Raw genomic sequence first — 14823 nt, forward strand, 5'->3', positions numbered from 1 at the left:
ATGAACCACATTTTAGAGAAAGTGGTTAATCAGGGCTCTGCTCACTTTGCCACCTTTAATCTTAGACCAGGAAAGCAAAGCATCATGGGTGCAAAATAAAATAAATACTGCCCGAACGATCTAACTGAAGCCAAGCCTCTGGTTGCTGAGGAAAGGTGTCATATTCTGAAAAACTGCAGAGGTGGTGAGATTCCTGCACAGAGTAAAGGATTAAAGCTCTGCTACAAAACAGAGCCTGCATGAGAAGCCAAAAGCAGGAATTCAAATTGCTGCAGTCTTGAGATATTTACAGGTGACAACTGTGTTACATGTGTTTCTACAGTCAGTAAGAGAAACAGGTGTGGTTATGGAGTGAGCTGAAGAAAAATTGCACTTTCTTCCAGTTCAGTATTCTGGAGGACTAGCTCAGATTAGCTCTCTACATTATATCTGCGCTTGGGCAGATGAATCTGCACTCTTGCGAATAAACAAGGGCTGTGGCACAGCATGTGGAGTCCTGTCAGCTGCCATTCCTTGGAGGAAGTCAGTAATGAAGGGTAGGCAGAAAAAGCCAAGATTTTCTCACACCTTTTTTGTTTGTTTGTTTTTCCTGTGAAACAAGATTAATATTTCCTTTCTCTCTTTAGAGATAGAGTTGTTTTTTTTGTTGTTTTTTTTTTTGTTTTTTTTTTAATTATAGCTGAAAGTTTGCAAAGTAGTCTGGTATCAGTTGAAAACAGATGGTGTTAATTCAGCATATGCATATCCTACTGATAAGTATAAACTGTTCTGAATTTTTCTCACCAGTATTTTCTGCCCAGAATTCTCAGATTGCAAAGGAAGAGAATTTAAAGTATGTTCTCATTGACTGGGAAAAGACTCTTTATAATCCAGTAAAATCTTTGACGGATGAGATCCAAGTTTCAAATAAAATTTATTAGTCTGACTGAGGGGAATGACATATAATGATTTGTGTGTTACATGATAAGAAACAATGTATTATTAATTATAATGAGTGAATGAGCCCATGCTGAGGATGTTGCATTATGTGCAAAAAGATTTATTCTAAGGACTTTGTCATTCCAAGATTAAGGTGACTGATGTCTTTCTGTACTGCCACAAATAGCTTCATGATCAGCTAATCCTGAAGCTATTAATTAATACTTTGGTACAATATCCTTTAATGTAACCGGTTTGACTTACTAATGGCAGAATCACATCGCCTCTGTATCGGAACATATTACTGAGGTACAGTTCTGTGTCATTAGTTAAATCCAAAAGCAGGCTGTGCTGGAGACAGGACACATCATGTGCAAGCAATATTTTTATCTTCACCTGGCACAAGCATCTAGTGGTCCATCATCTTCATAGAACTTTTAATAACTTTCGACAGGTTAGGCCGAGATGTTCTCAGTACCTACAGTTCTGTATTTAGGTAAAACACCTCTTAGACTGTAAGTGAAACAATAGAGGGGCAGGGGGGAAAGAAGTGAAGATTAATTAAGAAACACTAATTATGTTATAGTATAGTATACTATTTTATAGTATAGTATATGTAAGTTATAGTATAGTATACTATTTTGTAGTGTAGTATATAGTCACCACAAATCTACAGACTTCATCTTAATCTTGTTAAGCACCTACCTCATAGCAATTCTAGCTTTGCCATTAGTGTTTATCCGGATAGTGAATCTTTCTCCTGTCCAGCTTGTTGTTGTGGAGTACATAGAGTTCTGAATAGTTTACCCTCTGATTTTTCATTTATTTCTTAATATTTTTGGTTGTCAAAGCAGAATATGCCTCAGAAGCCTCATTTTCAGAAACTTTAATGAGTCATGAGGAAGGCAGCATCCAGATATATCAATTCATTTAGATCCTTGTTTCTTTTAAACAAAAATTGGACTATCTTCTTAAAAATCACTAGTAATTTACAAAGGAGGAAAGATTTTAATTCACAAACAAATGTATTTATTCTGAATTCTTTACCAGATTCAGGCTTCAATCCTGGACTAGGGCTATAGTAGAACAGCACTCAGAGTACAAACCAGAGTTGGTACTAAAAGCACAGTATTGCAGCAGTGGGAGAATAGTATTTTCTTTCCCTGAAGTCCCTTTAGAGTTTTTAATATACTGATATATAAATAAAATACTTAAGAATATTTAACATATTTTACTCACAGCATATAAAGACAAGCACTTGTAAACATCAGTACTTAATGCCTACATAACAGCAATATATTTTCTGCAATGTTTTCTAGCCATTTACAGTAAAGTATGAAATCTATATTTGTCATTCAGAGAAGAAATTCTGACCATATTATTCTGTTTTGAGAACACTTGAGAATCATTTCCCCCTTCCCTTTTTTTTCCCCTATTCTTCCTTTTTTTTTTTTTTTTTCTTCTCCAGAGATTGGATACTGGGAAAAAATATTAAGCCCATTTGGTACAGAGATTTCAGTGCTGATGCAGTGCTCAACTCTATTAGCTTGACAGATGTCCATTGTCTGAATCAGTCTGTCAAAGATTTTTGCCCTATTGTAAAGTAACTGAGATGATACATGTAATTCTATATGCATTTCAAATAATTAGACAGCAAATCTCATATAAAAGCTTGTGTCTCAGAACACATTGCAAAGATAAGTAGTATGATTAGAAAGACAAGTAGCAAAGAATAACAGAGGCAAAAATAAATGAAGATAAAAAAGAAAACAGTTGTTTTCAGGTGAGTTTTGAAGATACTGTTACTGTATGAAGTAGCCAGAAATGTTTCCCTTTTGTACCAGGCTTAAGCTGTGGAAGAAAAAAAGTTACAAACACTATTGAATCATATTAAAGAGAATGGGTAAAGAGACTGCTGTGTCTTCAGTGAGCCAAAAGAAGCAATATAGATATTGTTTGTAGATATAAGCTGAGGAAATTAAAACACAAGCTTGTGAATAATGTGTATGTTGTCTAAAATCAGTAAAATGTGCACGTATGGAGTATTATTCCAGTTACAATATTTAAAGTCAAAGTTTTAAAACATTGGCTTTCATTCTTCTCACAAACTGCTTTTCCACTGATTAATTTCTGCTGTTTTAAACTGCTATTTCTTATTTTCAACAGTATAAATTGAGGAGGGAATTGTCTCATTGACCTTATAGGCAAAAGTTGTCAGTCCTATTCCAAATGAATCACAAATCAGTCTGTGTAAAACTACCTCTTCTGTGCAAATGCCTGAGAACAACTATTATGCCTACTCACATAAAGCAGATGAAATGTAGGTTTAGATCCCTTTGAAAATCACTACGTAAGGGCCACATCCGTAGTTTGCATATCAAATTTCCATTGAATTTCTCCTTTCTCCCCCAAGATCAAAAGAAGCATATGGCCTTTTATGTGTTTAACTGAGGAAAGAACTTGATACCTCATGTCACATCAGCTGTTAGGAGGTGCACTGTGCTGTTTCCCTTGCATTTGAAGTGAAAATGGCAATTTCAAACAATTTCACAGAGAAAATGAAAGGAGCAAGAGGATGGAAAGTACAGAAGTGCTTATCTGAGGAATGAGTGACTCTAACACTAATGAAAGCAAAAACGTCTGAAAAATGCTCATTGTTTTGGAATAGAGTAAAAATTTTGTAATGGCCTTAGCAGAAGATAAATTTATCTTCACGGAATCTCCAAAGGAGTGGAAAAAAAAAAAAAAGAGAAAAAATAATAATAATAATATCAGACTGACTGGCATCTCAGTCCCCAGAGAGAAATATTTGCAGGAAAACAAAAAACCTCACAACATTAAAGGAAAGCTCTAGTATATTACTCATGAAGCAGGGTACTTTCCTGCCGTACACAAGGCCAAATTCACCTCATCAAATTCATCTTCCTTTCCCATTATCAGCAACGTCACACAATACAAGGCAGCACAGGTTGGCTGGAAGGGTTTTACTGATGGTTAGAATTTGTTCAGAGCATGTATTACTGAATTCTCAGCACTGCTGATAAAACTAGCTTTTAAAAATACGTATTTCAATATCTTTTCCTTACCATGCACAAATCTTCTGCTTCACTCTACCTGCTGGCTTCAGAGGTGGAATTCCACACTCTCTGGCTGCTCTTGCCATGAATGTGACCCCATGCCAGTCTCAGTCAGCAGAGAGATGTTCCTCAATATTCTTGCTCTAATGTTTGTTACCAAGGGGTAGCAAAGCTGGTCCCCTCTAGTCAGTGGTTACCACGTAACAGATATTGAGTACAGAAGAGTCCACAAAAACTTACATGAGGAACTACTTCTTTGCACAGGACAAGCTACAAAATACTGTCCAATATCTCTGTATGCATCCTACAAGAAGATGCAGTTAAGTATTCCATACTTAGGATGAAGTAAACTAATACTCGTGTATTATGTTAGCGTGTTTTGGAATTAGGTTTCATTTACAAGCAATCAGAAAAATACTGTTAAATTACTAAAAATTCCTTAATGAATTATAACTGGTTTTCATAGAATCTTTTAAATAAAATTAATGTTTAAAATAATGAATTTCCAAAATTTCTAAGTGTTCTTACTGATGCATTTCTAACAATGAAGAGTACATACCATAATCCTGACTAACACATACCAACCCTTTATAAGTTGAACAGCGTCATTACAATTGCAATTTTTACTGTGAGTTTTGGAAAGGTTGCATTCAGGGAGTTTTTTGATACAAGAAAAATCCCAGTTGTGAGAGATGGAATACACAGAGCTACAGCACAGGCTTCACCTTCCACCCCATCGCTGCATTGATCCCCACATAAAGTGACCTTTTTTCAGACTGAGAGAGTAATTTCTGTCCCTCCACTAACTGACATCTTTTCTACATGCAAATGATTTATTACCAGTAATCTCATTTAAACCATCAGCATGCATCTCGAACTGATGGTAGTGATGAGTTTGCTGAGAAAGCTTTATTGATTTCATAGGCCTTGTTTGAAGACAAAAAAAATCAGTTGCATTGTTTTTCTGATAATCAGGCTATAGCCAACTTTTTGCTGACATTTCAAGTCTATTGCAAGTCAATATCAGATGCTTCAAGACACCCTGCAGAGAGTAAGGTTTTGTTCTTCTAGAGCAGGGGCGTCAAACTCATTTTCACCAGAGGCCACATCAGCCTCACGGTTGCCTTCAAAGGGCCAAATGTCCTAAAATTACATTTGGCCCTTTGAAGGCAACCGTGAGGCTGATGTGGCCCCTGGTGAAAATGAGTTTGACGCCCCTGCTCTAGAGCGTAAAGCAGGCTTTCCACCATGCTGTTGAGTCTTCTCAAGATTGAAGCAGAGGAGTGGCTTCAGATATGACCCACTTTACCATTGTTTTTTCATAGCATCAGACTGTCAGCAGTCTAATATCCCTGTGTCTATTACATAGAAAATCTAGTAGTGGCAGACTCTAATAAGGATGCTGTCATTACAATTGTAATTGTTTTACATATGCAGATAAGTACACTTATTCTATACATTATTTGCAAGATTTGCAAAAATCTCATACCAAAAATACATATAAATATGTGTCTATTTTTTCAAGTCTAAAGAGGACAGACGAAGTTAAGTTTTTTTGCATCGTGATCAGAGAAAACGTTAAAAGATCAATGAATAATGAGGGTTACATATTTGCCACTAAAATCCAAAATATGCAAGAAGTATATAAGAGTTGTCTGCTCAAGTGTGATAGCTCAGTTCTTTGAGCAAATGAAGCTAATATCCAAGCATGGCTAGACAAATAGAGAAAAAAAGGTAAAAGAACAGTACCATATAATGTTCAAACAAATTCAGTTGAGAAGAGGAGAAAGACTGAGTCAAATACACTGTTTAGAGATAGAAATTCACCACAGATCTCCTGAGTCATTCAGTCCCCCAAAGTAAACTACCTCTTCACAACTGATAAAAAGCAGTGGAAGCTATGAGTATTTTCTACTGCTTGAATGATTCTTTTAGTGGGCCTGAGTCTTGCTGACCTCATCAGCAATGCCATCAAATTGGAGGAGACAAAAAATAGGTACAAAGATTTACAAGGAATAGGGTGGTCATCTCAAAGAAATTATTCCAAAGTCATTGCAAAATTTAGCAGAATTCACAAGGCTTTGTCCAACTGACCTCTAAAAGTTAAAATTCAGGAGATAAGCATGTCAAGACTAATGTGTATTGGCAAGGCAGAAAAGGAAGGTTTTACTATATCTGTTTGCACACAACCTTCAGCTCAGTGTTTTGAGTTCCTTGCTGTGATGTAGTCTTGTCATTGAAGTACAAGACTGAAGAGACCATTCTTCTTCTGTCTTGATTATCAAAACATTGTTAAGCTTAAAAAATGGGGGCGGGGAAGACTGTTTCTCCCTCAGTTCTTTAATCTGTAGTATAAGGAAGAACATATCTGTAGATTTATCTCAAGCACATGCTTTGGACTTATTTTTGCTTTGCCTCAGAAGCAGATCTGATTACCATTACGTCCATCCTGAAGAGATGTCCCAGAATACTGTGAAATTCTCTCCATATACAAGGGTCAGCAATAAAGTAATAACTTTTATAAGGTTGCCTTGGTGAAACAAGAAGCAGAATAATTTACTTCTAGTTCTTGAGATTTAGAGTCAGCATTTATAGTGATCATTTGCTAAACATAGAATGATTTTTAAAAGTTAGTGAGGTAGATAGCTGGAAGTAATTGGGTTAGAATGAAGAATATCAGAATATATGTGAGAAAAAAAAATATGTTAGAAAACTTTGTGGCTTATTCAGTCAGAGAGTTTGCTAAGATCACCTGTCTGATATCTAACCTATCCTTTAACCAGTAATTGTAAGGCCTAAAAATGCCTGACAGTTTTGTTTTGTGTTTTTTTTTGTTGTTGTTTGTTTGTTTGTTTGTTTTTGGTGGTTGGTTGGTTGGTTGATTTGGCTCCAGAATAGACTCATGAAGGTTTCTGCACCATCTTTCATTTGGATACTTTAAACCTAAAATGGGCACAACATTATAAATGTTTTACAGAGACCAAAAATACAAGGATAGGGCTGGATGGCACAATTATTTCTTTCCACTCCCAGTTCTTTGTGGTGAAGAGATTAGAATTTTGTGAAAATCAGTCCTGGATTATATTTTTTGCTTGCTGGTTAACAAATTCAAAGGAAATGCAAAAACTAAATTTAACAACTACTTTAAAGTTATCTGCCAAAATGCTGCAGTTGAACTTCCCTTAAATCTATTAATGAACTTCCCAGGTAGCATGCTAACATAACCAATAATAAGAATATGTAGAAAGAAAAAAAAAAAACACACCACATTTTATCACTTGTGCTACAATATCATATTTGGTTTTTTCTTATACCAATGTAAATATCAAGTAAAAATTATTAAGACTTGCCTTTTGACAGAATAGCAGCTGAGAGCTACAAGGTATCAATACTTTGTCAAAAGCAAGTGGTACATCTTCCTGTAGTGTCTGTTAGCCTGAGCTTCTTTATATGTAGACAAAGATACAAAAAAAAAATATGTTTTTTTTTTCAATAAAATGCTTTATAAGATGACATTGGGATTTATTCATGAGCAACTGAACTGTCATCTGAAATTAATAGTTCTATAAAGTATTATAGACCTTTTAATGAATGTGTTATTAATAGCTCTTCCCCAATACCAGTGACCATCTGTGACTGCTTCACCATCTGTGATTGCTATTTCAGTTTGGGAGGGGAAAGTAACAGTGGTATTGGACTGAATTTATAATATAAATTTATAGCCAACTAGACCTACTGTAGATGATTAATTTGTCTTTGATTATAAGTACACACTGAGCAAGAGAAGATTAGTTTCTTTGATTTGTTGGCACAACATGGGTTTGGGAAATGGCCACGGGAAGCTGAAAACAAAATTAAATTGCATTTATTGAAATCTGGAACACGCAAAAATTGATGGAATTTAGATGAAGAGGATGAAAAGAGCTCAAATGGCACTTGAAAAGGTGCCATTTCTTTAACAATCCATGAGAAATGATGTGTTGATTGTTGTGATTTGCTAAGGTTAGGTAGCAGGGGAGCAGCAAAGGAGGGTTGTCAACACTTTAAAAGTTTTACAATTTGTTAATGACATAAAATAAACAGAGAAAACAGTGATTTTAAAACTCCTAATTAAAATTAATCTTGTTGACTTCTTATCTGAGTGAAGTAGTATTTAATTCAGAAGAAATTCCATTTTTAATTAATAACAGTTAATGCTTGCTAAAGTCTTTGCTTGTGGCAGAGACAGAAGAGTCAAGTTAGTTACAATTCTTGTTACTTCCCTTGTTAAACGCTGCTAAGGTGTTTCCATATTTTGCCATTAACATGGATGTATTCTGTTATGGCTGAGGTGATTATTTTTGGTACATGTGTATAGGCCAATCTCTTACTAAGACAAAATTTGTAAGAAGCTATTGGGTAGATTGGATACAATTTCAAATCATTCAAGTCCCACTTCTTAATGTATCTGCACTTTGACGGAGCCTAAATTTACTTCAGAACTAAAAAGAACCTTCAAAAACCCTGGTAATTTAGGATGCAATTTAGATTGCATCTACCCAGTTGCATTGCCTACTTTCTGAGTTGATGAAGAGAGATAGGCACCTCCAAAAAGTGACTCATCAACCTGAGGCAGATAGTTCTCCTACATCAGGGTGAGTCACCCTTCTACCATTAACTATGGGGAAGTCTAGAATCTAGACTGAACAGATTCCTATAATTTTATGTTGCTTAGCTTTTTTTAAGTTTTAAAGTTTGGAACTGTAACAAATTTATTTTAAGAAGTGAACTGAAGAGAGCACTCACCAATTTTGTAAGGCACAAAAATCTTCCCTGATAATATATATGTAGCAGCAGAAGTGAGGCAAAATTACAAGATCAGCTAAGAAGTACCTGCTGTACCAAATGTGTTGGTACCAGGAAATCCTGCTTTGGTTTCTGGATTTCAGTACAAGTTATAGTTGCTTAGTATCTTACTCAGTGTCCATCTCAGGGACTTCTATTTGATTGTACAGGTTATACATATGTTTATATATGAATATGTATATATTTGCATTTGTAATGATACATATATTTTTTCTGTTAGGTGCTATATAAAAGGGAGATGTGTAGGCATATATATTTTTTCCCCTCACACACACACATGCACTGTATATGTTTATGTATAAGCATTCAGAAATTAAAGAAAACTTTTAAATTGCAGTCAATTCAATTTCAGTTATATCAAGTAGATTTTTCAGTTTTAGGCTAAACAAAGTCCTAGTGAGTATCACCCTTATTTTGCATTAGATTGCTTATCTTCCTGACCTTTAGCAGACTGATGGCATTTTTTCACGCCGTTTTCTGCTGCTTATTCACAGATACCACAAGCTTTCATCTCCATTAGAGAAAGTGTGTGGCTACAATATAAAGGCATACCGTGAAAAAAATTTAAACGACTTGTGATTACTTTGCGATCAAGGCTCCAGAATAGTGATTCAGTCTTGTTTCTTCTGTTGCAGACAAAAGGTTCTTCAAGCATAACTCCATCAGGCACTCAAAAGAAGGTGAAGAGGACTCTACCCAACCCACCTCCAGAGGAAGCAACAGCAGGAACTCAGTTGCCATATACTTCTATGGGATCAGTTTCACGCAGAAGGATTTGTAGGACCACCACTATGGCCAGAGCCAAAATCCTTCAGGATATAGACAGGGAATTGGATCTGGTTGAACGTGAATCAGCCAAGCTTAGGAAGAAGCAAGCAGAGCTAGATGAGGAGGAAAAAGAAATAGATGCCAAGCTGAGATACTTGGAAATGGGTATTAATAGGAGGAAAGAAGCCCTACTAAAGGAAAGAGAAAAGAGAGAGCGTGCCTATCTCCAAGGAGTAGCAGAAGAACGCGATTATATGTCAGACAGTGAAGTTAATAATACCAGGTCAACCAGAATAGAAACTCAGCACGGCTTGGAAAGACCACGTACTGCACCCCAGACAGAATTTAACCAGTTTATGCCACCACAAACCCAGCCAGAAACACAATTTGCCCCTGCTACAAGCCCATATGCTCAATATCAGTATTCATCTCCTGCCCTGCCAACTCAAGCACCAACTCAGTTCACACAACAATCACATTACCAACAACAGCAGCCTTTGTATCACCAGCAGGTTTCACCCTATCAGACCCAGACAGCTTTCCAAACAGGAGCTACTATGTCCTTTACTCCACAGGCTCAACCTCCACCATCTCAACAACCATCGTATCAACTCCCATCACAGATGATGGTGATACAGCCAAAGCCAAGACAAACCACATTGTATTTGGAGCCTAAGATAACAACAAACTATGATGTAATTCGCAATCAGCCTCTCATGATAGCACCAGTTTCAACCGACAATAATTATGCAGTTTCCCAGCTGGGCAGTAAATACTCTACCTTGGACTTAAGAATAGGACTAGATGAGAGAAACAGCATAGCAAGCAGCCCTATATCAAGCATATCTACAGATTCATTCTATGCAGATATAGACCACCACCATACACCCCGAAATTATGTGCTAATTGATGATATAGGAGAACTCACTAAAGGAACAGGAGCACTTGGTTCCAGTTTTAGCCTCCATGAGAAAGATCTGACCAAAACAGATCGACTGCTTCGCACAACTGAGGCCAGGAGACCACAAGAAGTGTCAGACTTCCTAGCACCACTGCAGACTTCTTCTAGGTTACATTCCTATGTTAAAGCTGATGAAGACCCAATGGAAGACCCTTATGAGCTCAAACTTCTGAAACACCAGATAAAACAAGAGTTCCGTAGAGGTGCAGAAAGTCTTGATCATCTGGCTGGCCTGTCGCAGTATTACCACGCGGAGGGCAGCTACAGGCATTTTCCAAAATCTGAGAAATATAGCATAGGTAGGCTTACTCTTGAGAAACAGGCTGCTAAGCAGCTCCCAGCAGCCCTCCTTTACCAGAAGCAATCAAAACACAAGAAAGCTTTGATAGACCCCAAACTAACAAAGTTTTCACCTATCCAAGAAAGCAGAGACCTTGAGCCTGACTATTCAAGCTATATGACTTCTAGCACTTCAACACTTGGGGGAATTACTACTAGGGCAAGGCTTCTTCAGGATGATATCACTTTTGGCCTTAGAAAAAACATCACAGACCAACAGAAATACATGGGGCCACAACTGACTTCATCCATTGGAGCAGGCCTTGGGACTGCACTAGGTCCAACAATGAGATCCACATTACAAGATGAAGCAGACAAGTCGTATAGCAGTGGTAGTAGATCTAGGCCCTCATCTAGACCCTCCTCAGTTTATGGGCTTGATTTATCATTGAAAAGGGATTCCTCCAGTTCTTCTTTAAGACTGAAAGCCCAAGAAGCTGAACCCTTAGATGTTTCCTTTAGCCATGCAGCACCTTCTGGAAGAACTAAACCCACCAGTCTACCTATTAGCCAAAGCAGGGGAAGGATCCCGATAGTAGCTCAGAACTCAGAGGAAGAGAGCCCACTAAGTCCTGTTGGCCAGCCAATGGGAATGGCAAGAGCAGCAGCTGGACCCTTGCCACCAATATCTGCAGATACCAGGGACCAGTTTGGATCGAGCCATTCATTACCTGAGGTCCAGCAACATATGAGGGAGGAGTCACGGACTCGAGGCTATGATCGAGATATAGCCTTCATCATGGATGACTTCCAGCATGCCATGTCAGACAGTGAAGGTAAATTAGGCCTCAGACTGGTATCTTACTATCACAACGCAAATCCTCATTTCTATGCATGTGTCTGATTTTTGTTATGCTTCAAAGACTTGTTCTTTTTTTCTGTTCCTTGGTGCATCTTCTGTGTATCTACATTTTTGGGGTTTTATTTGTTTTGGTTTATTTGATTTTGTTTGTTTCTTTGTTTTACCCTAACAGCAGTTTCTGGATGGTGTTAAGCTACTCTAGCATGCTCACTATATTGTTGATTTGCCTTCCTTTTGGTTTGCTTGTGCATTTTCCTTTTCACTTGTTGATGTCTAATGATACTGTGTAGAATATTCCATATACAGTACAGACTCTACCATCAGTCTTTATGTGGAGCTGTCTCCAGTGACTGTGAATCATTGAACTTTGCAATAGTTTTTGTTGAGATTTGGAAATAACCTCCCAAATCTCTAAAAAACTCTGGTAATTTTATTTGCATGAAATTTCACAATAGAATCCAAGAACTGATAATTCCATCTCCCGATGCACCACTTTAGATTTTATAGTAATAGTATGTCCATTAAGTACATATTGTATGTTAGAACCATATAGACGTGATTGCAAAATGACGTTCTACATATGATTTGTTGAAAGCATCCTGTCGTGTGGACTTCTGTGCATTCTGAATTGTGATGATGTAAGATAATTTGTCATTTGGATGGTGCAAGACAATCTCATCCTTCAATAAACTTGCATAAAGTATTTTACTTCTATTTATGGATTATGCAGCGTAGCTGGTTTTATATGCACCCCATACAATATGTCTGCCAAATAAGCACAAAAGGTTTATCCCGCTTAGGTTCATGAAAGGAACCTTTCTGATGTATTATAAACGGTGCAATTAAAAATGTTTCTTCTGAATAAGTACAGCGGAATGTTGAAGCTGATGTTGAGTACTAAATAATTGCAAATCATGTATTAGTTTTGTTGGAGTCAGTTCAGACTTAATATATTCTAAATTGTTTAAAAATCATAAAGACAGTTTGAAACAAAATGAAACTAATATGTTCAAAACTGTATGCGCTCCCTTAACTTTTTCTTATGTGTATTTACTGCACAATAAAAGAGACTTTGCATGCGCTATATTGTCTGTAAATGGCAATGATTGTCTCAAAAGACACATCTGCATTATTATGAAGTAGCATGGTTTATTTTTCAGGTTTATATTAACCGCAATGTTCATTATTGCATTATTGCTTTTTTATATATGCTGAATCTTTCATGCCTTCCTGATACTACAATATATTGAAGGGTTTTGTTCTGTACGTTCTCTTCATATTTCTTAGATATTTACAACCCCCTCATGAAGTCTGTGTTTCAGGAGAGGTTTGGGATCATCAGCACTTTTTATTTTTTTCAGAAGTTTTAGTGTTTTCATTGTTCTTAAATTATTAGCACACAGAGCCCTATAATTAAATCTGAAGGCACTTAAGAGAAACTCCCCAAGTTGCAACTCATATAATTCTTCTTAAATAAGTAGATGTTATCTTGTCTCAATTCAACTTGTGACTTTTAAGGGTCATTCTATGGTCACTTTGTGAAAGTCACAGGACTTTTCCTCCTGAAAATTGATAAGAAACAACCTGGACCAAAAAATCCTATTTGGTTCAATTCAACCTCATGTAAATAGGTCATAGAGAATTAGATTTCTGCACTACAGCGCATTTTGCTTTTGTTATATATTTGTAGAAGTCGTACATGTTACATTTTAGGTTGAACATGTTTTGGTTTTAAATTAGTCTCTGAATAGTTACACTCTTTCAGAAGTATTATAACTCTATTCACATGTTCCTTATTGGATTGTTATGTACCTGAATACCACGGCTTCCCCTTTCAGCAATATTTTTGTGATTGCTATCAACGTTTTGTTTGTTCACAAATAGCTTATTTTTGCACCATTTTATGTAAAGTCTTGAGAAATCAAAACACTTTATGACATTATTTTCAAATATGCTGTCTAATAGCAAGTAATTTGAGATGAAAATAATTCATATAGTTTGGATGTAAGATAAAAAAATGTTCCAAAGAAGCAATTACAGTTCTTCAGAAAATTACGGCCTTCTTTTCTCTGGACTGTACTTTTTTCTGTAGTGCCCTGAAACTGGATAGCTATTCTGGCATGTTGCATCCAGCCTTTGTTAATTCTACCATAGAGTTTAGAAGTTTAAAATTGAGATATCAAGACATCAACACAGCCGACCCATTGTAATTTTTAATCTGTGGGATTTAGAGTGATCACTACTAGTTTTCTGATTAAGTTTTTTGGACTCCACAGCCTGATGTTCAATCTCATCTAGTTAAACTGTGTGCTATTAACAGCATGGGACCTTATTGACTCCAGCAGTTTTTTGCAGGTGGAACCATCTGGCTGCATATTGTTAGTCTTAAAAAAAAATATGTATCCTCTGAGACTGTCAGTGATTCATCTTGGCTGTTCTCAGGTTTCCAGCTGAAACAAATCCCGACTAATCACACGAAAACCAGTTGTGTGTGTATGTACATGTGAGTGTGGTGTCTGTGTGCCTATATACACATAAATACATAACTTTTTAAATTTCATATAAAATACACACATTCATCACAGTTTGATAAAAAAGTAGAGTGGTCTGAACTGCAGTATGGGATTCTACCTATGTGCTCACTTTTCAAAAGAAGAAATCCAGCAAAAGTTATTTCAACTGAAACAGAAGGAAAAAAAAATTATCATTCTTTCTTCACTTAGTTAATGACACAGATTGTGACAGTCAGTGTTAGTACCTGGGATCAGAAAAATGCATTAGGCGCCTCATGTAAGCTTCCATAAAAAAAGTCTGTCAGGATGATTTATGAACCACCCTGCTACGTGCAGGCACTAGTCAATTGGCAGGAATGTGTAATGCATAAATAATTTGCATATTAGATCATAATGGTTTATTGAGAGCAATTAATCAATAACTAATCACCAGCCAGACAAGCATCAACCTTTAATAATGTTTTAATTTAATTCATATATAAATAATATTTTCAAACCATTTCATATTAAATCTGTGCACAGTTAGGAAGGGACTGCATAATATCTGAACTATGATGAAGAATTATTCAAAGGCCTATTAGAATATAGGATGTTGTTTTG

The 14823-nt window shown here is 36.4% G+C and overlaps 1 protein-coding gene across 1 annotated transcript in view; it reads left to right on the plus strand.

The window, feature by feature from the left end:
• Positions 1–14823, plus strand: part of PCLO (piccolo presynaptic cytomatrix protein) — a gene marked incomplete at both ends in the record, with an annotated part of 351318 nt that overhangs the window by 188739 nt on the left and 147756 nt on the right. The window contains one exon of the mRNA XM_082071252.1: positions 9476–11684. Coding sequence (XP_081927378.1) covers positions 9476–11684 — 2209 coding nt within the window. The remainder of the gene's footprint in view (positions 1–9475; positions 11685–14823) is intronic.

This window comes from Streptopelia decaocto (genome assembly GCF_964273445.1).
Source record: "Streptopelia decaocto genome assembly, chromosome: 1".
NCBI classification, from domain to species: domain Eukaryota; kingdom Metazoa; phylum Chordata; class Aves; order Columbiformes; family Columbidae; genus Streptopelia; species Streptopelia decaocto.